Consider the following 27,894-nt stretch of genomic DNA (forward strand, 5'->3'; position numbering starts at 1 on the left):
GGATCAGAGGCCTCTCCTCGGCACTAAAACCGGTGCAGCAGGTGCAACTTGGGACATGTTGCTTCCACACCCCCTAGGGTTATTTTACTTCCTCGACTTCTGTGCCTATCATTCAAAGGAGGGGTTTGTAAACACTGCATTCTAGCAGCTCTTGCTCAATGCTAAAGCACTGCAAGTAGAGCATGAGACTGATTTAGGCTGCTCTCCTGTTAAGAGAGAGAAACAGTGATGTGGGCCACATCCAATCTGTTTCTTTCCTAACATTGTCCAACTAGTGTGCTTGCTAACCCCACAGTCCCTCTGGCATTAGAATGCATCACCCTGGAGGAGGCCCTTAGCAGTCAAGTAGGATTATTTCAAGGATCCTTGTTCTAAAGGATCTTGGATTGTCTCAGGCCCTTTGCGTACCCTATGGAGAGCCAAAAGTGTCAGTGCTTCCTGCTTACTACCACAATTCCAATAGATCAACACTGGCTAAAGCAAAAAAACAACACACATGCTACAACAGAAGCCAAACAAGGAAACGACAACAGGTACAAATTTGCTCCCCCTTTAAAGTCTTCAGAATAGACATACTGCTGAGTTCTTGAAAGGAATGCTGTGCGCTCTAGCACGCCTTTAAAGAATCCTGCTGGCTGGGGAATGCCTCCACATTATGCACTCTTTGGCACTGATACTAAGAGCAATGGATGTCAGCTGTGATAGTTGACTCCATACTACAGGCAATATGTAACCTCTAGATTACATGGTGTTACAGGGGTCAGGACTAACACTGGTCCTTTCCCCAAAGATGCTTAATGGATTCCACATTCACCCAGCCTGTCCATACAAGTGAACTCACGTTGCTGCAGGTGCCCTGATCTCAGACAGCAGTTTGTCTTCACTGACACCGACAATCAGTTTCCCAACAGCTGACACTAGAGCGGAGGAAATTTTATGGGACACCCTGGGCCATTTGTCAGTGACAGGGTAACCCCACAGACCAGATGGTCACTACTTTACGGGGTGGAAAGACCTGAAGCCTCCAGAGATATGGGGGCTTCTGCTTGTCTTTTTACCTTAGATAACAGGGAAAAAAAAAAAGTGTAGTCTTCCCTGCTCTTGCTGGAGGGCCTCCTGGGTGTCTCAGAGCATGTGTATGGGGGGGCTCTCACTCCGCAAGGAATATTCAACGGAGAGATCCCTTCCCAAAACATTAGTCAGTCATTAGTGTCAAGACACTGAAGCGAGATTTTTAACAGTCTGAACCAGACTTAATGTCAATTGCTTAGATAGTGAGTCTCCTGTGATGGCAATGCCACTACTTACTCCAGTCACTCGAGAGCCTTCCAGGGCAGTCAAGAGCCACGTCTCTAATGTAACCAAACAAGCAGAACACAGATCATTTTAAAGTCACATGGGCTACCTTTGTACAGCATAAAGCAGCACTAGAGGGCACAAGCCCAGTTCTGTCCTGTGCAGATCTCCTTTCAAAACTACTCAAAAGCAGGGCTAGGAAGCTCTTTGTACATTCAACTGCAGAACACACTGAAATGAGGAAGAGACGCTGCCGACTCTCCTGATGGCGGCTGCTGCTGTTAGAGCAATGTTTGGTACAGATACCCTCTCTTATAGGCACTCAGGGGGTAAAACGTAGCCACAACAAACTTGCCATCAAACGTCCTTCCAGTGAGCAATTTCTGGGCAGCTTTGGAATCACCAGCATTTGCATATTCAACAAAGACCTGGAAAGACAGAGACAAGAGCGTCACTGCCACTGTGTCACAGGGATTTCATCCATCACCCACTGATTGGGTAAGTTTAGCTTTATTCCTCTCCTGCTTAGTGAGGAATTATCCCTAATGAACTGCTTTCCTCGCCTGTAGCTCCAGAGTGCCCTCAGCAGACCCCATGGGACTAGAACAGCAGGGGAGGAGGTCACACAGCCCCTGAGTCTGTAGAGAGGGACAGTTAAGATTCTACCTACCATTCCTCATTTCTCTGGACTAGACATTCAGTGAGTTGGGAGATAGTTACCTGGTGCTGAACATCTTAACACACCCCTTTCTCACCCCGCTTTCCTCACCCTCCGCCCTGTACCCCAAACCCTTCCCTAAAATAGTCTGGCATCTCCTAGGCTAGGAAACACTGAGCCACCTTGCCAAATTCATGCTGCTGCATAATAGAACCAGGTACTTCTAGATGCACAACACTGCCCTCATCCAGCTGGTTTAATGCTAGACAGTGAGGCTGGTAGTGTAAATATCAAGCCCTTTCCCCTCCACACTTACTTGGCCTTTGCCAGGATTCTCCTTTGGAACAAGCATGGAAACCACCGGGCCGTATTTCTGACACTCCTCTCTTATGTCTTCCAGCACATCTGAGGGAAGAGAAAGCCATATGTATGGGGGGGAGGGGGTTTTTCACTCTAGCATGTGATTGGCACACTAGGGCAATCCAACCATGCGGAATGTGGGCAGCCCTGGCTGAGTCTGGATCAGTCACTTCTGACAGTACACTTAATTCTCCTGTTTTGTCTGCGTACACCAGAGACTGACCCAGCGTTTGAGTGAGCTGGAACCTGGATGGAGCTGGCTTGGCGGCGACTGGGCTAAGACTGAGCGAATCCTGGCAGGGAGAGAGAAGGCATGCCAGGGCTGGATAGATAGCGAACTGACTTGCCCAAGCACTAAGCCAGCACTGGAGAGTTCTTATGATAGACTGAAATGCCACCTCAATAAAAATGACTTGCCCAAATACCCTCCAGTTTGGTGAAAAAATTCTCTGCTGGCTCCTGGTTTGAAACTGGCAGAACTTCTGCTGCAAGTTTTGAGGAAGGGGCAATATCAGGGTTATCCTACAGAACGTCTGCCATTGCTCCACAAGAACACATACTGGAAGGATGCGCTGGGCCCACAGGAGGGAATTTCAGAGAACAGCCACCCAGCTCTCCCCACCCTTCATATCTTCATACCTACTCCACCTCCCCCTGATCTATAGGATCTTCTACAGATCTAACCAGGCGCAGGAGGAGCCAGGTGCTCAATGTGGCCCACAGTAGATCCTACAGATTTTAAAGAGGCAAGTCTGGGACCAAAAACAAGAGTTCTGGGAGAGAACCTTGGGAGGCAGGTGGCAAACAGGGAGGCCAGCTGGGGAGCCAGGGAGTCTGCTCAGCTAGCGTGCTCTCCATCAACTCTGCACTGTGTTGGGAGGGAGGCACTAGGGAGCACAGGATCTCTGGGGTGCTACAGGAAGCATGGAGTCTAGCTCCAGCTCCCTCCTGCTACCCACTTGGGCACATGGTGGTCTTGAGGCACCCTACACTCTTGCATGAATAGTAGAATCATACAATATCAGGGTTGGAAGGGACCTCAGGAGGTCATCTAGTCCAACCCCCAGCTCAAAACAGGACCAATCCCCAATTTTTCCCCAGATACTTAAATGGCCCCCTCAAGGATTGAGGCAGCAATCCCATCATGGTGCCCAAGAGAGTACTTATCCCATGATCCTCCAGCTCTTCTTGAATCCCATTAACTTCACCTTCCCCACCAGGAGTCAAGCACTGCAGGGAAAGATGCTGCCACAAGCCTCAATGTGGGGGTGGGGAACTGCTATTTCTCCCTGGCAGCTGGGGGGTCTCAATGACTTTTCTGCTTCATCGCCCTGCTACCTGGAAAGGGGCAAAGGCCATGCTGCTGTCTGCCTCCCCTGGTACTGATTGTCCCCACGCCTGCTCACCAGGAGAGGGAGGTGATTGGAAGATTGCCACAGGAGAAGTACAGGAGCATTTAGACAAAGCTGCTTCTGGGAGGCAGCGGCAACCTGGTGTCAGACCCAGGAGCATGGAGGCTGGGGAGGGGGCATTGCTCTCTGTTCCCAATACACGACAAGGGGGCTTTTGTACCTGGAGAATTCTCAGCTCCCAGAAATGCCTGCACTCAGTGGGCCACCCACTGATTCTACTTGTCCCAGAAGCATCAGCAGAAAAACCTTGTTATTTAAAGGGGTCTCAGTTCCAGACAGACAACCTAGAGGGTCTAGCAGAGCGTTATGTCCTTAAGTCACCAAGTCTCTGCTACATCACAGTAGGAACCAGCCCCGTCTAAGACAAGGGTGAGAGCCTGGGTCCCCCAGAGGGGAAACACTTGTGGCACTAGTGCCATGGACTAGACACCGGTGGCTGCACTGCTTGCTCAAAGGAACGAGGATCCCTGGTGTGTTCCCAGTCCTGTTCCCTGGTGTGTGCACTCACTGATTGTTTTGTACAGCTAGAAGTTCCATGAGTGCACTATACTGGGTTATAATGTCACTTAAAGCAGGGAGGAAACCTGGCTGCTACTAGCCAGGCTCTTTGTGAGGAGAGCTCATCCCATAGCCTACCTCCCCAGAGGGGGCTCTCCTAGCTTTCTCCGAGTGTCTGCACTTTGTACACAACATCGCTAATATCTCACAATACAAATAGGTTATTTTAAATCTCTGGTGATGTCTGAATGACGTGACAACGTATTTCAGCAAACCCCCCTCCTCCCGCCCTGTTCTGCTCATGCAGGAGTTTGGCGCCACTTTGACCCATTAATTATGTGCTCAAGCTGCCCTTCTAGCCGTCCATCAACTTACTCCAGTCTCCACGTCACTCTCTCTAACCAGCTAGTCCCAGTCTCTTCTCAGAGCATTCTCTGCAACTCCTGCCATCTGGAACAGCCTTCCTGTACTTGTGCACTTGTTTCAAATCCCAGCCGAGTTTCTTATGCCTCTAAACTCTCACCCCACTCTGATCCTGACAGCACTCTGGGATGTGGATTTGTATGACGACATTACTGCACTGCAGTCTGTAATACAGATACCAACCTTCATATTCTTCTTCACTCTGAAGAGAAGTGTCACTCAAGACATTGAGCAGCCTTAGCACAGGAGTTGGAAGCATCACCAGATCTTCAATATGGGGAGCTGCTTTGCCACCATCCAGTTCCATGGAAGGAAAGGCATTAAATGGGAAAGCAGGGAGAGGGGAGAAAGGCTGCATCAGTATTCACACTTTTGGAGCTACAGTTCTGTTTCCCCTCACCACATACATGCATTACACCCTGTAGCCATGCTACGTGCATCTGGCCTCAATCTGCAGATTGAGGAACCTCCCTTCCAGGAAGGCTTCGAGTGCAACCTGTGAGACCCAAAGGTTAGTTTGCCCAGAGACAGTGGCTGAAAGTACTTTTAAAGGCACAGAAGCAGTGTAAATCTAGTCTGAAATTATTGCTATTCATCTTGGATTCAGACATTGACAAGGGCCCCCATGGCCTAAGTAGCTGGACCCGGTGTTACTTATATCACACCTGCTATATATGAAGGGTGGAGGAGTAGCTCCCTTTGATGGACACCCAGCCAGCCTGTTAGCTGTAAAATCCCTCTTGGTCTGTTCTCTGCTTGCTTTACCTGTAAAGGGTTAACAAGCCCACAGGTAAAAGAAAAGGAGTGGGCACTTGACCAAAAGAGCCAATGGGAAGGTAGAACTTTTTAAAACTGGAAAATAAACTTTCCCTTTGTCTGTTGTTCCCTGGGCTGCAGGGTCACGGAGCAGCAATGCTATAAGCAGAAATGCTGTGTAAGGTTTGAACAAGGTATGAAAAAGTATCTTCCATACCTAGAAGAAATAATTTGGATAGAGAATGTTTAGTTAGATGCGATCAGGTTTATTTCTTATTTTGGCTTGTGGATCTCCTCTGTGCTAACCCCAGATGCTTTTATTTGCTTGTAACCTTTAAGCTGAACCCCCAAGAAAGCTATTTTGGGTGCTTAATTTTTGTAATTGTTTCTTTTAAGATCTAGCAAAAGGCCTAAGTTCCAGATGTATTTTCTTTCTTTTTGTTTTTAATAAAATTTACCTTTTTTAAGAACAGGATTGGATTTTTGGTGTCCTAAGAGGTTTGTGCATATGCTGTTTGATTAGCTGGGGGCAACAGCTAATTTCGAGTTTAATACAAGCCTGGAGTGACAAGTATTAATTTTTAAAATCCTTGCAGGCCCCCACTTCCTGCACTCAGAGTGACAGAGTGGGGATTCGGCCTTGACAGCAGGATATAAAGCCCTTCTACCCCAGCCATGAAAGGACAGTTACTCATCTTGTAATTCTACCTCTCTGTACCATTGCTGCAGGATCCCCACTTGCGGGTACCACGTTCAAGCAGGAGAGGGCCTACACACTCCCTTGATTAGCACAAGCTCCTTCCATTCTCAATGTCACAGCTTCAGTTCCTCCAAGAATAATTTTCTGTCAGTTCCTGAATGCATGTGAAGCAAGAGCTCCCTTCCAAATCCAGCTGTGCACAACTACAGCATAAGAACTGCACAATTCATGGTATCAAGGGCGGAAGAAAAGTGCTGTTTTTTTTTTAAATGCAACCCTTTGCCTTAGTGTATTCTGGGGAGGTGGAAGGACAGGTGAGTGAGAACCCCGTGTGAGCTCTTCACTGAGCAAAGTAAGCTTCCCTTCTTTAAAGGCAAGTTGCCAAAGAAGTCCCACTTTTGGAAAACAAGAAGCTCAAGGGATGCCTAGAAATCCTGCCATGTGCACTCTTGCTGCAGTGTGACCAGCTAGGACAGCAGGCCAGCACAGAATAGCAAGACCCTAATGAATGGTTTGTTGTCAAAAGAGAACCAAGACCTCTAACAAACCCTAAAGCAACAAGAACTGCCCATGCCTTCAAAGGTATGAGGTGGGGGTAAATTCCCTAACAGACCATAAGGCGGATTGTCGATTGAGACCATAGCAGTCTGGCCCACCTTCCCTCAAGGCCCTTATCTGTAGGTTACAGCAGCCGGGAAAGCAAGGAGGCAGTCCCCGGAGCTTTCACTCAACTCTAACTCTGCCCAGCTAGTTGCGGTCCAGGAAAGGCTTGGAGATGAGCTCCTTTAAAGGGCCTTATTCCATGTAAGACACACCCATAGGGCCTTCCCAATTAAAGTGGGAGGGGGCAGCCTCTCTAGGATGGATGCGTAGAGGGGTGAAGGAGAACGTTAACCAGCTAAGCAGCAATCTGTCCTAGAATGACTCCAGACCACCACCACCTCGCTAGACCTGTGTCAGGAGGTGCTGCAGTCCAGAGCATGAGCGGAAGGAACAAAGAGTTAATAGGCAATGGCTGCTTCCAAAGGGAGCCGATCCATTTAGGAACAAACACTTAAGCGTCACTCCAAATGCAGCGGAGAAGGGGAAGAGCTCCAGTATAAACTACTGGTCAGAGGGCTTGTCTATGTGAACATTTCGCTCACAGCAAGCTGGAGTGTGAATCTACCCCCACACTAGCCCGCCATGGACTAAGTGTTCATGTGGACTCTGCTGATTCGCATGAACAGTTTGTTAGCACGATTTGATTGGGTCCCATTTCAAAGTGGACTAGATCAAAGTGCACTAATAAACTGTTCATGCACTTCAGCAGGGTCCACGTGGACAGTTACTCTGCGGTAGGCTAGTATGGGGTAGAGTCACACCTTGCCGTAAGTGAAATATTCCTGTAGAAAAGCTCTGAGTTTGCTGAGACAGGACGATGACCCTCTCAAACCAGACGCTCAACATCTTTGCGAAGTTCTGACTCATTGGCCCGAGTCAGACATGGCTGAGTGGCACCACACCCCAGCTCTCTTGTGACCTGGACGACTCCTTCAGGGGTGGCAGGAAGCTACAAGGCATGTAACACTCTGAGCCATGCCCAGAGAGTTTTGTCTTAGCAGGAGGCACTGCCGATCTGGAGTATCCAGATGCTGAATGACGCTGTGATCATTCCCTCATTGCTATGGGACCAGTCACTGACACCTGCAGCTGAACTGAGAGGTAACATGCATGTAAGAACTGAAGGGTTGCTCAAATGATCTCTCACTCCTGGACAGGACCCTTGAAAGAAATGGAGAACAGATATACAGGTGCATCTTTTTCTGCTGGACCGAGGACACAGACTGCATGGAACAGCCCAGCACCATGAACTGCCAACTAGCAGCTCCTTCTACAGATAAATGACCGAGAAATGGCATTTCTCCAGAGACCCACTGTTGCCTAGTTCAGAAGCTAGCTACTAAGTGTCTCCAACCCCAGTCCCTCTCTTAAGGAGGGGCCAGCCCACAATACAGCTCACAGCAAATAGTACCATACCCATGGGTAAGGCCCTACCGAATTCACAGTCCATTTTGGTCAATTTCATGGTCATAGGATTTTAGAAACGGTAAATTTCATGATTTCAGCTATTTAAATCTGAAATTTCACGGTGTTGTAATTGTAGGGGTCCTAACCCAAAAAGGAATTGTGCGGGGGGAGGGTGGCATCACAAGGTTATCGTAGGTAAGGTAGCAGTACTGCTACTCTTCTGCACTGTTGCTGGTAGCTCTGCCTTCAGAGCAGAGCAGCTGGAGAGCAGCAGCTGCTGGCCGGGAGCCCAGCTCTGAAGGCAGAATTGCTGCCAGCAGCAGCACAGAAGTAAGGGTAGCATGGTATGGCATGCCGCCCAGTTCTGAAGTCAGCACAGAAGCAAGGGTGGCAATACCATGACCCCTTAAAATAACCCCATGATTCCCCTGCAACTCCTTTTGGGTCAGGACCCCCAATTTGAGAAACGCTGGTCTCTCCCCATGAAATCTTTATAGTATCAGGTAAAAGCACACAAAAGACCAGATTTCATGGTCTGTGACGCATATTTCATGGCTGTGAATTTGGTAGGGCCCTACCCTTGGGTAGCTCCAGCACAATGAACTGACTCGTGGAGTGAGGGTATCACAATGTGATTATAGATAACAAGTCTATCACCAGTGCAGCCAACTTCTATGAATCTATGAAACTTCCCAGCAGAACTGGACGGTAGGGAGCTCTGACCCAATTGTGTTGAAAGTGAAAGTGAAAGCTTCAAGAGATCTTCTAGATTAACTCCCTGAGAAAGCACCAATAAATGCTCCCTTCTGCAGCACTGCCCCACAACATGCAAACAGGCAGAGGAAGGCTTTGAATACCACCAGACAGTCACAAGGAGCAGAGCTAGGAACTAAGCTATAATTGAACTGCTAATAGGAATCACAATCTGAAGCACTGACCTATCAGCCACAGAATGATCCCAGAAGACGGAAGGGTCACTGAGTAAAACAGTGCCTGGAGCCCACTGTTGAGATGCTGGTCCCCCTGGAGTTCTGCCAGTGACCCAGGGCGGCATAGACACACATACTCCTAAAACTTCACCCTGCATGGCATCAGGACATGGAAGAACTTATTGGTCTACTATCCTGAGTCAGTGTCTTGGTGGGGAAGGGATGCTTCTGCTGCTCCATCAATAGGACAAAAGCATCAAATACCAAGCCTACAACATTCCCAGGTTGAAATCTTCAATGCTTCATCCCACGTGGGGCCCCTACAACCCCCACAATGCGCAGCCCCTTGAACAATGCTGTGGAATGCAACTCCTAATTCCAAAATGCAAGCGTCTGCGCTTCGCTAAGCAAAGGAAATCCACAATTCTTCTTGTTGGGAAGTTTTCAATACCATGCCCTCCTGGACTCCCACTGCTGTCATTCCAAGGAGGCTCTGCCTCCTTAATGGTGCCCAAGACGTCAGTGAATCAAGCACCAGGAGCTTTGATGGTGAAGAGCTGCCACTTATCCACTGATTGAAATGGGACCCAGGGCTGAGCTGGCAGGTTAGAGCTGGCAGAAGTGCTGCTTTTCTGCATCTCAGGCTGTGGAGATGCAAGTTCTTTTATTTAGCATTAAAACACTGTTCAGTTGCTTTGTTAACGAGATACGCACTGGCCTAGACCTCTGGAGAGCTTACATAGCTCCTATGTGGTGGTGGCCCAGGGAAGGTGGATTTCTTGTAGCCTGTTTCCTGGTGTCTGAAAGCCTTGCCTCTCAGCTTTCCATGCTCATCTGAGAGCAGAATCCAACAGAGCTGGGTACAGTGACCTGGCTCTTAGGGGCTCAGCTGACTTCTCCTGTTGAGTCATTACTGTAGCTCTGCCTGGTTGGTATGCAGAGTCAGACAGCCTGGCGAGATGACCACAGATGTATCTGTGCTGCCTTCCATTGTCTAGCACTTCAAAGGACATTCTACCAATGCCGTGGCAAGAAAAGCCTCAGCTGGTGAGCACCTCAGAGCACTGGAGAAGTGAGGATGATGCTTTAAATGGTGATAGCTACCAGATGTCTCAGAAGACAGCTCAGGCCTCAGCCCCTGGGCATTTCTCCAGAGGCTCACCACTTTAGAGCCCAGTAACACTGCTGTAATGAAATGTCTCTGCTGCTTGGCACCAACATGCCAACCTGCCAGAAGGCCTCAGCTGGTGTGCCAGTGTCTTTCCTACATGGACACAATGCAAAAGCCCTGGACCACTGCGTGTTCAATGGCACCAAGTCCGGAGTGAGATGATTACTGCATCCAGTTCTGGTGTCCACACCTTAACAAGGATGCTACAAAATGGAGAAGTTCAGAACAGAGCTACAAGGATAATCTGAGGTCTGGAAAGCCAATCTAACAGTTGTCTAGTTTACTGAAGAAAAGTTAGCAGATAACTTGATTATGGTCTGCAAGTCCCTATGGCAGGGGTGGGCAAACTATGGCCCACGGGCTGGATCCAGCCCCTTGGGGGTTAGGTACTGCTCTGTGAAGCGGCCACACCACGTCCCTGCAGCCCCTGGGGTTAGGAGGCAGAGAGCTCCGCATGCTGCTCTTGCCTCTGGGTATCTCCCCCAAAGCTCCCAATGTCCAGGAATGGGTTACCACAGCCAAGGGGAGCTTCAGGGGAGGTACCCACAGGCGATGGAAACACGCGGATACCTCTGTGCCCCCCTCACTCCCAGGGGCCTCGCAGGGACATGGTGCCGGCCACTTCCCAGAGTGGCGCGGCATTGGGCCGGGGCAGGCAGGCAGGGAGCCTGCCCTGGCCCCGGTGCGTGCCGCGGCCACCCCAGAGCTGCTCTAGGTAACTCCCTGACCTGAGTTCCCTGCCTGGACATCGCACCCCTCCTGCACCCCAACCCCCTGCCCTGAGCCTCCTCATACACCCCGCACACCTCCTCTACCCCATCCCTTGCCCTGAGCCCCTTCCTGCACACTGCATCCCCTCCCACACCCCGCACTCCAATCCCCTGCCCTGCAAGCAATTTCCCCACCCAGATGTGGCTCTCGGGCCAAAAAGTTTGCCCCCCCTGCCCTATGGGTACATCTACCCAGCAACAAAAGACCCATGGGCATGGCCATGGCTGGCCTGGGTCAGCTGATTCAGGTTCCTGGGGTTCAGGCTGCAGGGCTAAAAACTGCAGTGCAGTCAAGCAGGCTTGGGCTGGAGCCTGGGCTCCGAAATCCCATGAGAGGGTTGAGTCTCAGAGTCCGGGTGTCTACACTACTATTTTTAGCCTGCAGCCCGACTCAGTTGACCTGGGCTCTGAGACTTCTGTGCTGCAGGTTTTTCAGGGCAGCGTAGATCTACCCTGCACAGGGAGAAGACTCCTGAGAGTAGCAGGTTCTTTAATTTAGCAGACAAAAGCAGAACAAGATTCTCCAGCTGGAAATAGAAATCAGCAAATTTCAAACTGAAAATATGACAAGAGTTTTGAAACACCTCGGGTGCTGAGCCATTGGAACAACTCACACTGGGGTCTCCTGCACTTGGAGTCTTTAGAATATGACTAAGTGACGGCCTTCTAAAATATCTGCTCTAGCGCAACCATATGGCCTGTGTTATCAGGTGGGCAGCCCAGAGCGTTCCAATTGCCTTAAAATGCTATTAGTCTACACTAGGACTTACACAGCCCTAGTGCTGTAGTGTTGCAAACAGTCATAGCTTTATCCTTCTGAAGTATGAGCCAAATTTACATATGGAGAACTGGTCACAAAAATTACAAAGACTTGCCCAGGGTCACGGAGGAAACCTTCGGCCAGCCATGAACCGAACCTCCATCTTCTGGGTCGCAGTCCAGTGCTTTAACCACAACGCCCTAGTGTCAATGCATCAAAGCTCCTTGCCACCACATGCCTTCATTCTTCCAGGCTCAAGAGCTGTTGCACAGTCTGACTGTAATGCCCTCGGGGGCAGATGGACAGAAGAGCCATCGAGAGCTTGCTGCTATCTTTCAGCAGGAAAGGGCCAAAAATGACTCTGAGATGCAGAATTATACTCTACAAGTGAGAGGGGCCCTGGCTCAAGGAGTCTGACAGGCAGAGCATTCCCAGCTAGCTGGGGAGATAAGATTTCAAATGGAACCCAAATCCCTCACGAAATAGGAAAAAGTGTTAACATGCTCCCCAATCAGCCAGGCACTGAGACTGCCCAGCTAGAGCAGCTGTCCTCAGCCCAAGGCTGCTTGCTCGAATGAAGCTACTGGCCTGAGCCCTCACAAACCAAGGTGTTCTACCAAGGTCTATGAGAATTCTTTCAGGGGGGTCAATAAACATGTGGACTAAGGGGATCCAGTGCATATAGTGTACTTAGATTTTCAGAAAGCCTTTGACAAGGTCCCTCACCAAAGGCCTTTAAGCAAGGTAAGCTGTCATGGGATAACAAGGAAAGTCCTCTTATGGATTGGTAGCTGGTTAAAAGTTAGGAATAAATGGTCAGTTTTCAGAATGGAGAGAGGTAAATAGGGGGGTCCCCCAGGAGTCTGTACTGGGACCTGTCCTATTCAACATATTTATAAATGATCTGGAAAACAGTCAGGTGGCATAATTTGCAGATGATACAAAACTAGCAAGATTGCGAATTGCTACAAAAGGATCTCTCAAAACTGGGTGACTGGGCAACAAAATGGCAGATGAAATTCAATGTTAATAAATGCAAAGTAATGCACTTTGGAAAACATAATCTCAACTATATGTATAAAATGATGGAGTCTAAATTAGCTGTTACCACTCAAGAAAGAGATCTTGGAGTCATTGTGGATAGTTCTCTGAAAAATATCCACTCAATGTGCAGCGGCAGTCAAAAAAGCAAACAGAACGTTGGGAATCATTAAGACATTAAGATAAGACAGAAAATATCATAATTCCTCTATATAAATCCATGGTATGCCCACATCTTGAATACTGCATGTAGATGTGGTCGCCGCATCTCAAAAAAAAAAAAAAAAAGATATATTGGAATTGGAAAAGGTTCAGAAAAGGGCAACAAAAATGATTAGGGGTATGGAATGGCTGCCATATGAGAAGAGATTAATAAGACTGGGGACTTTTCTGCTTGGAAAAGAGATGACTAAGGGGGGATATGATAGAGATCTATAAAATCATGACTGAGGTGGAGAAATTAAATAAGGAAGTGTTATTTACTCTCTCATAACACAAGAACTAGGGTCACCAAATGAAATTAATAGGCAGCAGGTTTAAAACAAACAAAAGGAAGTATTTTTTCCACACAATGCACAGTCAACCTGTGGAACTCTTTGCCAGAGGATGTTGTGAAGGCCAAGAATATAACAGGGTTAAAAAGAACTAGATAAATTCATGGAGGATAGGTCTGTCAACGGCTATTAGCCGGGATGGTATCCCTAGCTCTGTTTGCCAAAAGCTGGGAATGGGTGACAGGGACTGGATCACTCAATGATTACCTGCTCTGTTCATTCGCTCCAGGGCACCTGGAACTGGCCACTGTCAGAAGACAGGATACTGGGCTAGATGGACCTTTGGTCTGACCCAATATGACAGTTCTTATGTTCCAGGGCCGCTCAGAGCTTTGAGAAGTTTCTTCTTCTGTGAGCCTCTCCACCCCACACTTCATGCAGCTCAGGAAAAGCTGCAGAGACTCAGCAGAAGCCACTTGCCAACCCAGAGGTGAGAGGCTCCACACCTGCTAATAATTTACACAGGCACTATGAATAAGGGGTACAGCTGTACTGCCTAAAGAGTTAAAGCAGCAGAATGCATAGACGTGTGCAGCTCCGGGGGGGGAGGGGGGTGACGACACTGACAGACATACCATGGGGGCGGGGAGAAGCTGAGGCAGGGTAATTGGATATAACATGGGGAGGGTCAAGACTCCAAAGAGGCAGGAGTGTTCCCGACTTCTCTCCAGCTGGAAGCTTGTGACCCAGGAGTGCAATTTGGCGCAGATGGCCTCTCCATGTCAACTGAAGAGGAAATCACACTGTTGGATCGGAGGGGGCAGTGCTGACTGAGCAATGCAGTGACCCCAACACCAGCATGTAGTGTGATTTGCTATGCAGTCTCCAGAAGGAGGACTTGACTCCCACTAGTGCCTGATCCACTGGACCACACTGCTGCCTTCAGTTAGCAGTGTGTTGACATTGCTCAGCTGCTAACAAGCTTAATTTGATGAGGCACTAACGGAAACCACTGTCAGAAGCCCCCCCCCCCGCCCAAAGTCAGACAGCCCCCCACTGTTCACACACTCAGACAGCCACTCCCCCCCACCACGGTGGTAAACCGAGATTCATACTCAGGCCTTGTCTACACTAAAAACGCTGTAACTGCACCACTGTAGTGCAGTAAAGACATTACCTAGGCCCTGATGGGAGGGCTTCTCCTACTGATGTAGGTAATCCACCTCTGCAAGACAGTGGGAGAATTCTCCCATTAACAGCTGCGCCCGGGGTTAGTTTTGTTTAACTGCATTGCTCAGGGTTTTTCACACCCGAGCGATGTAGTTATACCAACCTAATTTATTAGTGTAGACCAGGCCTAAGTGGGGAACAAGATAAACTATCTACTTACAAAAAGAAAAGGAGTACTTGTGGCACCTTAGAGAATAACAAATTTATTAGAGCATAAGCATCCGATGAAGTGAGCTGTAGCTCACGAAAGCATTTGGTGGAAAAATTTTTTTTCCACCAAATGCATCCGATGAAGTGAGCTGTAGCTCACGAAAGCTTATGCTCTAATAAATTTGTTAGTCTCTAAGGTGCCACAAGTACTCCTTTTCTTTTTGCGAATACAGACTAACACGGCTGCTACTCTGAAACCTATCTACTTACACTGGCATCTAGAGCTCAAGACTACCCGAAAGGGCTTTTCATAGTACCCATAACAGGCATATATTACTGGTTACCCTTCTTCTTTGTTCCCCAAGATGGTCAGTAAATGCTGGTTTTGTCTAAGTTAAGCAGAAGCAGTGAGAAGCGCCTCCTGCCCTTCTGGAGGGAGACCAACGCTCTGTGGCCTCCAGCTGGGGAAACAGACCAATGTCGGACCCTGTGCACGGGGTGAAGCATGGGCAAAGCTTGAAGCAGCTGTGTTGCAGAGGACTGGTGGCTGCCATCAGGCACAAAAGACCAACCCAGGGAGAATAAGTGAAGAAAACCTGAGGGGCAAAACAATGCCAGCTGGACACACGGGCTCCTTGCCCTGGATGTTAGAAGCCTGAGGTAGATGGAACTACACAACTTACCAAAGGGAATGCTGAAGAAGGGGCTGCACAGAGCCTTTGCAGCAGTGGCTCTTTTTGCTTGGTCGCCATGAAGCATGCTAGAAGGCAAAGGGAGATGTTATGTTTTTGCACACAGCAGCCCCACAGTAAAGGCAGTGATGAGATCTGCACTTCAAGTGAGGCGGGAACCTTACATACAAACCCCACAGCATGTCTTCCCCCTTACAACGCTCACACACATGGGATTTCTGTGCACTTTCTTTTGTCCACAGAGTGAGAATTTAGGTGTTACAAGCACCTTAAAAAGAAAAGGAGTACTGGTGGCACCTTAGAGACTAACAAATTTAAAATTTGTTAGTCTCTAAGGTGCCACCAGTACTCCTTTTCTTTTTGCGAATACAGACTAACACGGCTGCTACTCTGAAGCACCTTAAAGGGCTTGTTACAGAAGTGTTTGGTGAGTAACTTTTCCAGACTCCTCTAACAAAATTGAGTTTGGAAAGTGACATTTAGATTTTAGCACAGGCCCACGCTGATGAGTGGTTTCATTTATATAATCAGTTATAACCATTTCTAGCTACAGGTCCATGACCGAATATTCTCCTACAGATGCTGCCCTATGGCTGCTCCAGAGTCTACCCTTTCACAGTGAAATTGCTGGTCTCTGAAAAGCCTCTGCATATTCCCATTTACAGGATGGCAGGCGACCGTGCCACGGTGACCTAGAACCTTCTGGGAAAGCTGTGATCATTGGGGCTCACAACACTGAATGCTCAGGGATAAACTTCTATCCTCTCTCCCAGCCTCCATATTTATGTCCTCTTCCCCATGGGAGTTCTGACTCAGCTGCTGCTCAGAGCTTCCCCCACTAGCAGCATGGAAGTGACATGACTGGAGCTCTATTGCAGCCCACCAGGTGGTCAAGTCAGTTCCTTTGCTGCTAGAGTTATTGATTTACTCTGCCGTTACTTGGGAAATATCTGAGCAGCAGCAGCAGCGCTGAGCCCTCTCCTCTACTAACTTAGAAATTGCAGATGCTCCTATTTGGACCTTACTGACATCACAGGGGAAGGCATTTTCCCAAACATGTTTCATCTACTGCCAAAGCCTCATCACCATCGATATTTTTATACAAGTTCCTCATCACCCCATTCCCCGGATGGCAACAATGGGAGTGCTAGCATAGGCAGGCCACCAATGTTTTCTACACTCACTATGTGCAGCCCTGCTCACACAGTAGTTAGAATACCAGGAGTCAGGCACTCCTGGAACTGCACTGCCAGCACAACCGCAGGAAAGTTTCAGGAGCATAGGTAGCCTAGGTGAGGACTGCAAGATTCCTCAGTATCTGAATGCAAGACAAACCTTTACAAGTAGAACAGTACTGCTTGGATCAGCATGCATGTGCCTCAGAGTAACATGTAACACATTTGCTATTTGCAATATACCTCTTGATAAGGTCTCTGAGGTGATAGGCTGGGATGGCTGAATTTACCACACCTTCACTGGCAAAAATGTGATCAATGATGGCAGAACTGTTTGCCTGGAAAGCAAAGGCAGCCAGGGTTAGAAGAAAAATAAAATCCTGGGGTGAACATTCACCAAAACACTGAGACTGAGGGAGCATTTCCTATGGGTAGGGGCCTACCAAATTCATGGTCCATTTTGGTCAATTTCATGGCTAGAGGGTTTTAAAATTGGTCAGTTTCACAATTTCAGATGTTTATATCTGAAATTTCTTGTTGTTGTAACATGGGGGTCCCAACCTAAAAGGGGATCATGAGGGGGAGAGGGGTGGTTGTTGCAAAGCTGTTGTAGGAAGGTCATAGGATTGCCACCCTGACTTCTGTGCTACCTGCAGAGCTGGGCTTTGAAGGCAGCAGCCCCGGGGGTTCCTGCAGCAGGAGGAGGCTCCCAGAAGTGGAGGCGAGTCTGATCTCCCTGTGCTGGTGGGAGCACCCCAGCCAGGGGCTACTAGAGGCTAGCACTGGCCAGTGGCAGATTAAAGCATGGGTCCTGGCCAATTTGGGCACCCTGAGCCACAGGGAGGGGGGCAAGCACCAGCACCCTGAGCCACGGGCGGTGGAAGCCCCGAGTCCAGCTACACAGCTGCTGCAGCATAGAAGTGAGGGTGTACCAGACTCACTTCTGTGCTGCCTTTGGAGGTAGGTCTGATCTCCCCACTGAGAGGGGGCAGGGATAGCTCAGTGGTTTGAGCATTGGCCTGCTAAACCGAGGGTTATGAGTTCAATCCTTGAGGGGGCCATTTAGGAATCTGGGGCAAATATTGTGGATTAGTCCTGCTTTGAGCAGGGGGTTGGACTAGATGACCTTCAGAGGTCCCTTCCAACCCTCATATTCTATGATTTAGAAGCTGTGCAGGGGAAGGACAAGTCCTGTCCCTTCCCAGGCCAGCCTGGACTAGCAGTTAGGAGCCTCCAGCTGGGACGCTTCCAGTGGCATGGAGAGATCAGATTTCACAGAGAAGGTCTTATTTCACCATCTGTGACACATTTTTCAGTTCTTTACTGGGAGTCTTTCTGAATGATGCCTACTCCCAAGAGAGGAGCTGGAAATAAAAGTGAGTATTTCAGAGCAGAAATGTGGAGTCAGTCAGACATGCCTTGCAGCCCTCTCCCATCCTCAGCACACTCCTAGAGTTAATAAGCAGCCCTACATTGTGAGAGTCGCACTAAAAGCCAGAGAAAGTTACTGCTTTGTCACCATGCCACTGAACTAGTTGGCAGAAACTTAACTGATCTATTTCATTTTCCATTCTGGTGTTACACCAAAGCTGGCAGTCTTACAAACAGAGCTAAGATGTAGGCTAAGTCTACACTACAGAGTTTTGTCGACAAAAGTGATGCCACTCCAATTAAGCTGCTGTTGCATATCCATACTATGTTCCTTGCGTCAGTGGAGCACATCCACACTAGCAGCTCTTGCATCGACAAAGAGCAGTGCACTGTGGGTAGCTATCCCTCTGTGCAACTGGCCACAGGGTGCTTTGGGAAGGGTTTGCAATGTCTCCTAGGGCAGGTACAGCATCATATGATGCAGGTTCCTTGGGCATCCTACTAGATTGGCAGCCGCTTTTCAAATGAAGTGTGTCTGTGGGGGGGGGGGGCAGTGTGTGACAGGGTGTGTAAGTTCAGACAGCTGCCGGAAGCAACCAGTCCTGATGCAGGGGGACATCCCCAACATCATCCCGCTTTTCCCTCCCTGGCTCTTCACAGCAGTCTCCCTCTCTCACACGCACGCACACACACGCCCCTGCCTCTGTGTGTAGTGTGGGAGACAGCAGCATTCTATGTTAATAATTTTCTCTTTGTTGCATGCATGCTCAGCTGTCAGAACTTCCTGGAGTTTTGAAAAGGGAGGGGTGCATGCCTGTACAGCAGTCGAGTTCAAAATAGTCAACAGAGCAGTCACAGCGGGCATTGTGGGATACTGGGGGAGGCTAGTTCGGGTGATATAATGAACAGCAGCGTCTACACTGACGCTTTGTTGCTTTAGGTTTGCCACAAAAAGCTCTCTGCATTTCGTCCAAGTGGTTTGATTTTGTCACCAAAACTGAAGAGTTTTGTTGCCAAAAGTGGCATTGCCTTTTGTCACCAAAACTCTGCAGTTTAGAGAAGACCCTAGGCTTCAAATACAGTCCTGGAGCCTTAGCATTTCACCCGTCCTGCAGTGCGAATTCAGGTCCCAAAGAGACATCCCCATTCTGTGAACAGGAGCAATTTTAGTGTTCCAGAACAGCAACTCCCAAGAAGGCTGAAGAAAGAACTAAAGGGATGGTTTCAATGCATTTTCTGGGCATTGGGAATAGCATCATATAAGCAGGATAAAACAAGGGAGCAAAAGCTCCTCCAGCATGAACAATGACCCCTGGATTTGGGGATCCAAAGAGCAGTTTTTCCTCACCTTCCATTCCTGAGATTGGACAGTATGTTTCAGTTTCATTCCTGAGAACATTTCCAGTAAAACGATTCCTAGACTCCACAGATCTACAGCAGAGGTACATTCCATTTCACTCTGGAACCCTGCCTGAGCCAGGCAGTTCTGCAGCTCTGCCTCTGGAGCCCGATACCCATCTGTCTGAATGTATTTCACATCCTAAGGAAAAATCAAACATATGCTACTAGAACCAGGATTCAGCCAATTCCCCAATCACTCGCCCCTGCCCCTTTATCCCAGCTTCCAGAGTCCTTTCCAGAAAGGCAGCTTAACAAAAACTTGCTAAAGCTCCAGGTGTTAAACAGTCAGCCAAGTTTAGAAAGTTCAGTCTGTTTTGGTAGCCCAGCCAGCAGTTTGGTGAGACACTTTAAAAGAGAACCACTTCTCAGTAAGAAAACTAGTGGCTCATTTTGACATCAGCGATTTCTATTGGAGATGAAAGTGAAAGGCAGAGCACCAATATCAATGCAAACAGTGTCATCCTGGACCAGTCCAATGATCCATCTGAACAGGTATCCAGTCTCTTGCCAGGGAGAATTCTAGATGCTTCAAAGTAAGGTGTCAAGTCCGCATAATGCTCCTCCAAAAACTAATAGAACAGCACAGGGAGGATTTCTGCGCCTAGCTCACGATCAGCTTAAGTCATAGAGCAGAGAGGATTGATAAAGACTTCTGTTCAAATACTAGGATTTAGCTATAAAATATTAAACAGACATCTGTAATATGCAGGCAGGGAACTTAAATATACTTTCCCCCCCACCTCTCCTCTTCCCCACAGTCAGAAAAATCTGTAGCAATCAATTCCCGCTCAGCAGCGAAAGCTCCGCTTTTTGCTATTGAAGAGAAAGTAAAATGCCTATAGGCTGCCTGTTCAAAGAAAAGAGAGGTAGCAGCAGAGGAAATAAACTAAATGCCTCCTTGCTTTTATAGGGCTGCTCAGGAGCATCGTTTTATAGTCAAGCCAGGGCATTACAGCAGAAGAGAAGAGTTTGAAACTAAATTCTCCAGGCAAAGCGTGGAGCCAGCCAACCCATTCAAAGAGAACTCATTTCAATTCATCTAGTTGACTGCACATCTCTTGCAGATTTATTCTCACAAAGTGCCTTGTAAACTTCAAACTGACACATGAGCTGTATAAAAGGATCTCTTCACCCACCACTAAGTACAGACAGGTTTGAAGCAAAATACAGCCGAGGTTTAACCACCCAACTAAACAGCATCTTAGGGCAGAAAGAGAACAGCGGCTAGCTAAAACCGAGAGGATATAGACCAAATATAATCCCCAAATCAGGAATTTAGCCACCCCTGCCATTGGGAAGAGCCAAGATTGCTGGTAACCACAAGTGGTCAAGACCTCATTTTACCAGAGAACCTCTCCAAAAGCCCAGCACCCCCTAGTTTTACGTGATAGAAAGGGAGATATTTTTATTTAAAAGTGGAGAATCTTGTCAAAGAGGCCTAAGAGTCAGAAGTGAGGAAATTAAAAATCACAGACAAGCAGCCCTAGTGGTCACAGAAGGCATTTACGCACATAAACAACGGTGGAAAGAGGACAAGCCAGCTTCAGTCTGTTTCCATGGCAAGGCTTAAGGTTATTCAAGTCAGCCTGGATGTCTCCCAAAACCAAAACCAGGAAATCCAGCCCAACAGAAAGGCCCAAATACAAGAAGCGAATTAGGATGGTTAAGAGGGAATTAGAGGAGCAAACAGACAACGACAGGAAAACCTCAACACATTCTGCTAGGCAGAGTAACAAGTCACTAGCACAGCATGGCACACAGCCACAGGTCCCGAAAGCACGTCAGAGCAGATTGGCCATGCCGCTTACTAAAATATGCTCATTAAAATCAGCTACTGTACCAGAGAGCTCAAAGGTAGCAAATCAAATGGATGACCTTGGCAATCACAGACCAGTGAGCCTTGCTTTCAGTACCAGGCCAACTGGTTGAAATAGCTGAATCATAGAACATCTAGGTGAACAGGATACAACAGGGACAAACCAGCACCACTTCTGAAAAAGAAAATCATACCCACCTTGTCTACTTCAATTCTTAGTGGGTGTCAGCCATACAGTGGATGAATGAGAATTAGCTGACAGGTGATCTGGACTTCAAAACCTCTCTGACAGACCTCTCATAGGAGGCTATTAAGGAAACTAAGTAGTCCTGGATGAGAGGTAAATTAGTGTCATATGTTAACAGTGAGGTGTTCCACTGCTTCTTAGGAGGACTAGTGCTGTTTAACATATGAATGGTCCAGAAAAGGGGCTGCCCAGGAAGATGACAAGATTTACAGATGACAACATGGTTTAAGTTAGCTGAGACAAGTAAAGCCTGAAGCACCAAAGAGGGTCTAACTGAGCGGGCTGAATGGAGGCTGCATGGTTGCAGATGAAAGTCAGCGTTGATAAATGCATGGTAGTGCACATCAGGATAAATAATCTGAACTGTCCATACACCGGGGGCAGGGGTGGGCGGGCGGGCTCCATATTAACGCTAGTCATATGGAAAAGGAACCAGGGCATCCTTGCAGAGAGCTCAATGAAAAACTGCTCAATGTGAAGCAGCAGTCAAAAGATCAAACAGAACACAAGGATTCATTAATAGCATCACCCTATCTTGGAAGGAACATAGCAGAAAAAGAGGTCAAAAGATGGGTGAAAACTGAGTGACAGTGAGATTTTTCATAGGAGGAGAGACTGAAAAGATGAAGGCTGTTAAGGAAGAGGTGAATAAGAAGGGACATAGGGTAATGGTTATCACAGGAACCAACTCTCGTCGGTGCCGGTGGGTGCTCGCACCCCCACTGTCCTGCTCCGACTCCACCCCCTCCCTGCCCCTATTGGACCCCTCCCCAAATCCATGCCCCGGACCCGCCTCTTTCCCCAGCGCACCGCATTCCTCCTCCTCCTGCCTCCTTCCCAGTGCTTGCCACGTGAAACAGCTGTTTCACGGCGCAAGCGCTGGGAGAGAGGGAGAGAAGCAGGACGCAGCGGCACGCTCACGGGAGAAGGCAGAGCAGAGGCGAGCTTTAGCGGGGGGGCGGGTCGGGGACTGCCGGTGGGTGCAGAGCACCTACCAATTTTTCCCTGTGGGTGCTCCAGCCCCGGAGCACCCACAGAGTCAGCACCTATAAGGAATGATAGAGGAGAGCCTGTAGATTTATGCGCTCGTTTACCCTCTTGCACAATACAAGAACAAGGGACTGTCAGTGAAATTGAAAAGCAACACACTTAAAAAGTGCATTTAAACCCAATGTTTAATCACCCTGAGGAATACACAGCCACAAGGTATCAAAAGACTAAGATCAAGAGAAGGATTAGACATTTACATGGATAATGGAACATCTGCATTCTGTTAAACGAGATACAAGCTCATGTTCCAGGGCATAGGCCAGGCACTAGCTATCTGGGCTTAGGAAGGAACTGACCCTAGGGACCGACTACTTCCTAGCTGCACCTTCCTCTGAAGCATCTGGTTATCGGTCACAATATGGACCACTGGTCTGACTGGGTCTGCAATCCCTACATTCCTACCGAACTGGACCATTGGCTCAGTAATGATCCACAGAGACGGGTAACCCCTAAAGAGTCACCTTCCCCTCAATGTTTCCAGCCAAGCAAATCCACATAGCTGCAGAGAGCTGACGGGAGCACAGCACAGTGACGTGAAACAGAATTAAGTGCTCCTATAAACAGCATTCCAAACCTGATTCCCCTCTTTGAAGCTAAGCCCAAAGTCAATGAGTTTAAAGCACTCCTCCTCTGCGCTCCACAGGATGTTGCGTGGCTTGAGGTCTGCATGCACATAGCCTTTGTGGTGAAGGAAAGACAGGGCCTCTAGCACATCACGGGCACAGTGCTGGATCATCCACATGGAGCAGCCCTGATGGCTGGAGTAGAGAAGCAGCTCTGACACGCTGATGTCCAGCAGCTCCAGCAGGAGGCAGCGAGAAGGGCCATTCGCAGAGAAGTGGTTGGTGAACACACCGTACAGCGTCACTGGAATCAGACAAGGGCAAAGCTGGTGAATCCAAAGTGACTCCGAGTTGCACATCATACCCGTTCCGCTTCCCTTTAGATCAGTGACAGAGCGTACAGAGGCTGAAAGCACAGAATGTGTCAAATTGCATCCCATTGTAAGTTCCAAATCCCAACACAGCTAGAATAGCGCTGTCCGTGAGAGGGCTCCATGCAGCTGTCTGGAATGGGTTACTGGGGAGGGAAGAGTCACCTTATAGTTAAGGCACTGGACTAAGCCATATTGTTTGACCTTGGGCAAGTCACTTAGTCTAGCCAGAGTCTCAGTTCCCCATCTATAGAAAAGGGCCAATTCTGCATTTCTCCCCCCATCATGTCCATTCCCACTGTAAGCTTTCTGGGAAAGGTTTCTCACTATGTGTCTGTGCAGCACCAGACCTGATGGGAGCTGGGCCTCTAGGAGCTACAGTGAACAGTTCAGTCAAGAGACTCAATGACCGATTGAAGGTGTAACCTACCAGGACCGTGGTTACTCAAACGCAGCCTCATTGCAGAGGAGCCTGCAAGCCTGGGGAAGCAGTAGGGGGGAGGGACACCATGCCTAGCGGTCTTAAACAGGGGGAGAGGAATGGCCAGTAAAGAAGGGGCTGGGGCAGTCCCCCAGTCTGTCTGAGGAGGAGAGGCTTGGGTGGCTGGGCAGCATGCCCAGGAGAAAAGGCCTCCAAGCAGCAGGGAAACACAACAAGAGCAGGGAAGGGAGGGCCCAAAGAGCAGACCCAGACCCTGAGGCAGACATATTCCAGTGCAGCACCTAGCTAAGACATTCCATACTCTCCCTGTTGTACTGCCCAGCCCACATGTGCAACTGCAGAAGGTGCTGCTGGGATGAGGTGCGACTCTGCATAGGGGTGTGGTGGAAGAGAGAGAGAGGCCCTCTTCTGCACACACGGTTCCATGCCGCCCCAACCTTGTCATTCCCACACTGGAGCACGACCTCGTGGGCTCCAAGCACGTGGTTGAATGTGCAGGAGACTCAGGGATGGGCTCAGGGCCCCCACAGACCAACAGCTTTTCATAGATTCATAGATACTAAGGTCAGAAGGGACCATTTTGATCATCTAGTCCGACCTCCTGCACAACGCAGGCCACAGAATCTCACCCACCCGCTCCTACGAAAAACCTCACCTATGTCTGAGCTATTGAAGCCCTCAAATTGTGGTTTAAAGACTTCAAGGAGCAGAGAAGCCTCCCTCAAGTGACCCATGCCCCATGCTACAGAGGAAGGCGAAAAACTTCCAGGGCCTCTCCAATCTGCCCTGGAGGAAAATTCCTTCCCGACTCCGGGGGGGGGGGGGGGGGGAGAGCGACTCTTGGTTACCTATGTTGCAGTGGGGGAGCAGCAGTCTCTATCTTGGGGAGGTCTCAGTCCATGTAGGGGGTCCCAGTTACCTCACATTGCAGTAAGAAGGGTCCTGTTCTAATTACTGACATTATAGCTGGAGATAGAGCCGGCTGGCCTGGCCTGGCGGTACAGGGTTGTGAGCTGGTGAGGGAGGCGGTCCTGGTTACCAATGCTGTTGGAGGGTCATAGTCCCTGATGGTATGGGGGGGGCAGGCTTGGTGGGGGTACTGGCCCTGTCACTGATACTGTGATGGTGGGGGGTGGAGGTAGGGGTTCCAGCTCAGTTGGACCGGCCCAACTGATGTTGCAGCGTGTGGAGAGGAGGATGTGCTGTGGTGGTGCAGGGGGAAGCAGGGCTGGCAGGGGCCAGGGTCCCCATCACTGATGCTGTGGGGCTGCAGGGAGAGGGGGACCAGGGCTGGCAGAGGTCAGGGTCTCTGTTACTGATGCTGTGGGGGTGCAAGGAGAGGGGGGCCAAGGCTGACAGGGGCCAGGGTCCCCATTACTGATGCTGTGGAGGGGCAGGGAGAGGGGGGCCAGGGTCCTGGTTATTGACGCAATGGGGGTGCAGGGAGAGGGGGGCCAGGGCTGGCAGGGTCCCCATTACTGATGTTGCGGAGTGGGATTGGGGGATCCCGGTTACTGATGCTGTGGTAGGCCTGTGGGGTTCGGGTTCACAAAGCAGCAGGGATCCCAGTTACTGATATTGCAGTACGGACAGGGGGTTTTGTCCCGGAGGGTGGAGTACCACAGTTAGCGGTGTTGTGAGGGGATTGGCATGCAGGGGTCCTGAATCCTGATCACTGATGTTGTGGGGGGAGGGAAAAAGGGGGTCCTGTCCCAGTCTTGTCCTGATAACTGGGGGTGGAAGTAGTGGGCCCAAGAGGGTCTTAGCCCAGGGGACTAGCAGGGGTTCTGATTACCAATTCTGCATAGGGTCCCAGCCGGAGGTGCTGGGGGTGGTGGGTCTGAGCCCAGTAACTGAAGTTGTAGAGGGGGAAGTATGGGGGGGGGGGCGCGGTGCTGGCCAGGAGGTCAATGGTGGAATCCCGGATGTTGTGGGGATTAGGAGAAGTGGTCCTATCCGGTCCCAGTTACTGGGGTGGAGAAGTACAAGGGCGGGGTCCAAGTTGTGCGATGCAGGGAGGGACCTGGTTACAAATGTTGCAGGAGAGTCCAGGGATGCAGGAGGCCCCAGCTGGTCCTGGTTGCCATGAGTGGGGTCCCGGTCTGGGGCAGTCCTGGTTATCCATGTTGCGTGGGGGATCCTGGTGATGGATGTTGTGGGAAGGGTCATGACCCGGGAGGCCTGGCTTGTTGGGAGTGTTGGGGGTCCTGATTACTGATGGGTGTATGTGGGGAGTCCTGGCCTGGGAGAGTGATGCCAGGGGTCCTGGTTACCTGTGCTGCATGCGGGTCTTGTCCCAATCCCAGTTATTCAGGGGTCCTGGCCAGAGAGTTCAGGGGGAACCTGGTTACTGGTGTTGCTGGGGGAGTGTGGGGCTTGTCTCAGCAAATTCTGTTACTAATGTTGAGGGGGTGGGTGGGGAGGTCCCGTTACCTATGCTGCAGTGGGGGGAGTAAGATGGGGGGGTCCCATTACCGATGCTGCGGTGGCGGGATCCCATTATCAATGCTGCGGGTGAGGGGGATGATACGGGGGGATCCCGTTGCCGATGCTGCAGGGGGAGGGGGATGATACAGGGGGATCCCGTTGCTCGATGCTGCGGGGGGAATGATACGGGGGGCTCCCGTTGCTCGACGCTGCGGGGGGGAATGATACGGGGGGCTCCCGTTGCTTGATGCTGCGGGGGGGGATGATACGGGGGGCTCCCGTTGCCCGACGCTGCGGGGGGGATGATACGGGGGGCTCCCGTTGCCCGACGCTGCGGGGGGAGTGGGATGATACGGGGGGGCTCCCGTTGCTGATGCTGCGGGGGGAGTGGGATGATACGGGGGGATCCCGTTGCAGACGCTGCGGGGGGAGTGGGATGATACGGGGGGCTCCCGTTGCCCGATGCTGCGGGGGGGTGGGACGATACGGGGGGGGGCTCCCGTTGCCCGATGCTGCGGGGGGGGTGGGATGATACGGGGGGCTCCCGTTGCTGCGGGGGGGAATGACACGGGGGGCTCCCGTTGCTGATGCTGCGGGGGGGTGGGATGATACGGGGGGGCTCCCGTTGCCCGATGCTGCGGGGGGGTGGGATGATACGGGGGGCTCCCGTTGCCCGATGCTGCGGGGGGTGGGATGATACGGGGGGCTCCCGTTGCTGCGGGGGGGAATGACACGGGGGGCTCCCGTTGCTGATGCTGCGGGGGGGTGGGATGATACGGGGGGCTCCCGTTGCCCGACGCTGCGGGGGGAGTGGGGATGATACGGGGGGGCTCCCGTTGCTGATGCTGCGGGGGGGTGGGATGATACGGGGGGATCCCGTTGCAGACGCTGCGGGGGGGGTGGGATGATACGGGGGGGGCTCCCGTTGCCCGATGCTGCGGGGGGGGTGGGATGATACGGGGGGCTCCCGTTGCCGCTGCTGCGATGGACGGGGTCAGGTGGGGGGGTCCCGTTACCGATGTTGCGATGGCCCCGCAGCTGCTCCAGCGCGGCGCGCTCCTTGCCGAAGCCGTACTCCGGGGCGCTGCGGGCGGCAGGCCCGGGCCGCGCCGGAGGCACAAACTCCTTGACGGCGCCGAGCGGGGCGCGCGGGTCCCCGCAGCAGCGCACGCGGAAGACGGAGGCGGAGGCGCCGCTGCCGAGCTGGGCCTGCACCTGCCACAGGCGGCCCAGCGCCTCCAGCAGCGGGACCCCGGCCATCGCCTCAGCGCCCGCCGGGAAGGAGCCGGAACTCCGCCCCCGCCCCCGGAGCAGCCCCGCCCCCAGGCCTCCGCCCCCGCCCCCGGAGCAGCCCCGCCCCCAGGCCTCCGCCCCCGCCCCCGGAGCAGCCCCGCCCCCAGGCCTCCGCCCCCGCCCCGGAGCAGCCCCGCCCCCAGGCCTCCGCCCCCGCCCCCGGAGCAGCCCCGCCCCCAGGCCTCCGCCCCCGCCCCCGGAGCAGCCCCGCCCCCAGGCCTCCGCCCCCGCCCCCGGAGCAGCCCCGCCCCCAGGCCTCCGCCCCCGGCCCCGGAGCAGCCCCGCCCCCAGGCCTCCGCCCCCGGCCCCGCCCCGCCCCCGGAGCAGCCCCGCCCCCAGGCCTCCGCCCCCGCCCCGGAGCAGCCCCGCCCCCAGGCCTCCGCCCCCG

At 51.0% G+C, this 27,894-nt stretch overlaps 1 protein-coding gene across 3 annotated transcripts in view; it reads right to left on the reverse strand.

Annotated features, from left to right (window-relative positions):
• Positions 1-27,545, reverse strand: part of UHMK1 (U2AF homology motif kinase 1) — a 38,579-nt gene extending 11,034 nt beyond the window's left edge. For 2 of the 3 annotated variants that reach the window (XM_043491367.1, XM_043491368.1), the window contains exons 1-8: positions 27,230-27,504; positions 22,985-23,277; positions 19,245-19,436; positions 16,769-16,863; positions 15,342-15,418; positions 4,831-4,929; positions 2,271-2,359; positions 1,652-1,724 (exon numbers count right to left, since the gene is read on the reverse strand). In XM_043491367.1, the coding sequence (XP_043347302.1) occupies positions 1,652-1,724; positions 2,271-2,359; positions 4,831-4,929; positions 15,342-15,418; positions 16,769-16,863; positions 19,245-19,436; positions 22,985-23,277; positions 27,230-27,473 (1,162 nt within the window). In that variant the 5' untranslated portion in view covers positions 27,474-27,504. Of the gene's footprint in view, positions 1-1,332; positions 1,725-2,270; positions 2,360-4,830; positions 4,930-15,341; positions 15,419-16,768; positions 16,864-19,244; positions 19,437-22,984; positions 23,278-27,229 lie in introns of those variants that run through there. The other variant, XM_038413723.2, reaches the window with a different exon arrangement.
• Positions 27,546-27,894: the final 349 nt, after the last annotated feature.

This window comes from Dermochelys coriacea, chromosome 8, assembly GCF_009764565.3.
Source record: "Dermochelys coriacea isolate rDerCor1 chromosome 8, rDerCor1.pri.v4, whole genome shotgun sequence".
Classification (NCBI taxonomy): domain Eukaryota; kingdom Metazoa; phylum Chordata; order Testudines; family Dermochelyidae; genus Dermochelys; species Dermochelys coriacea.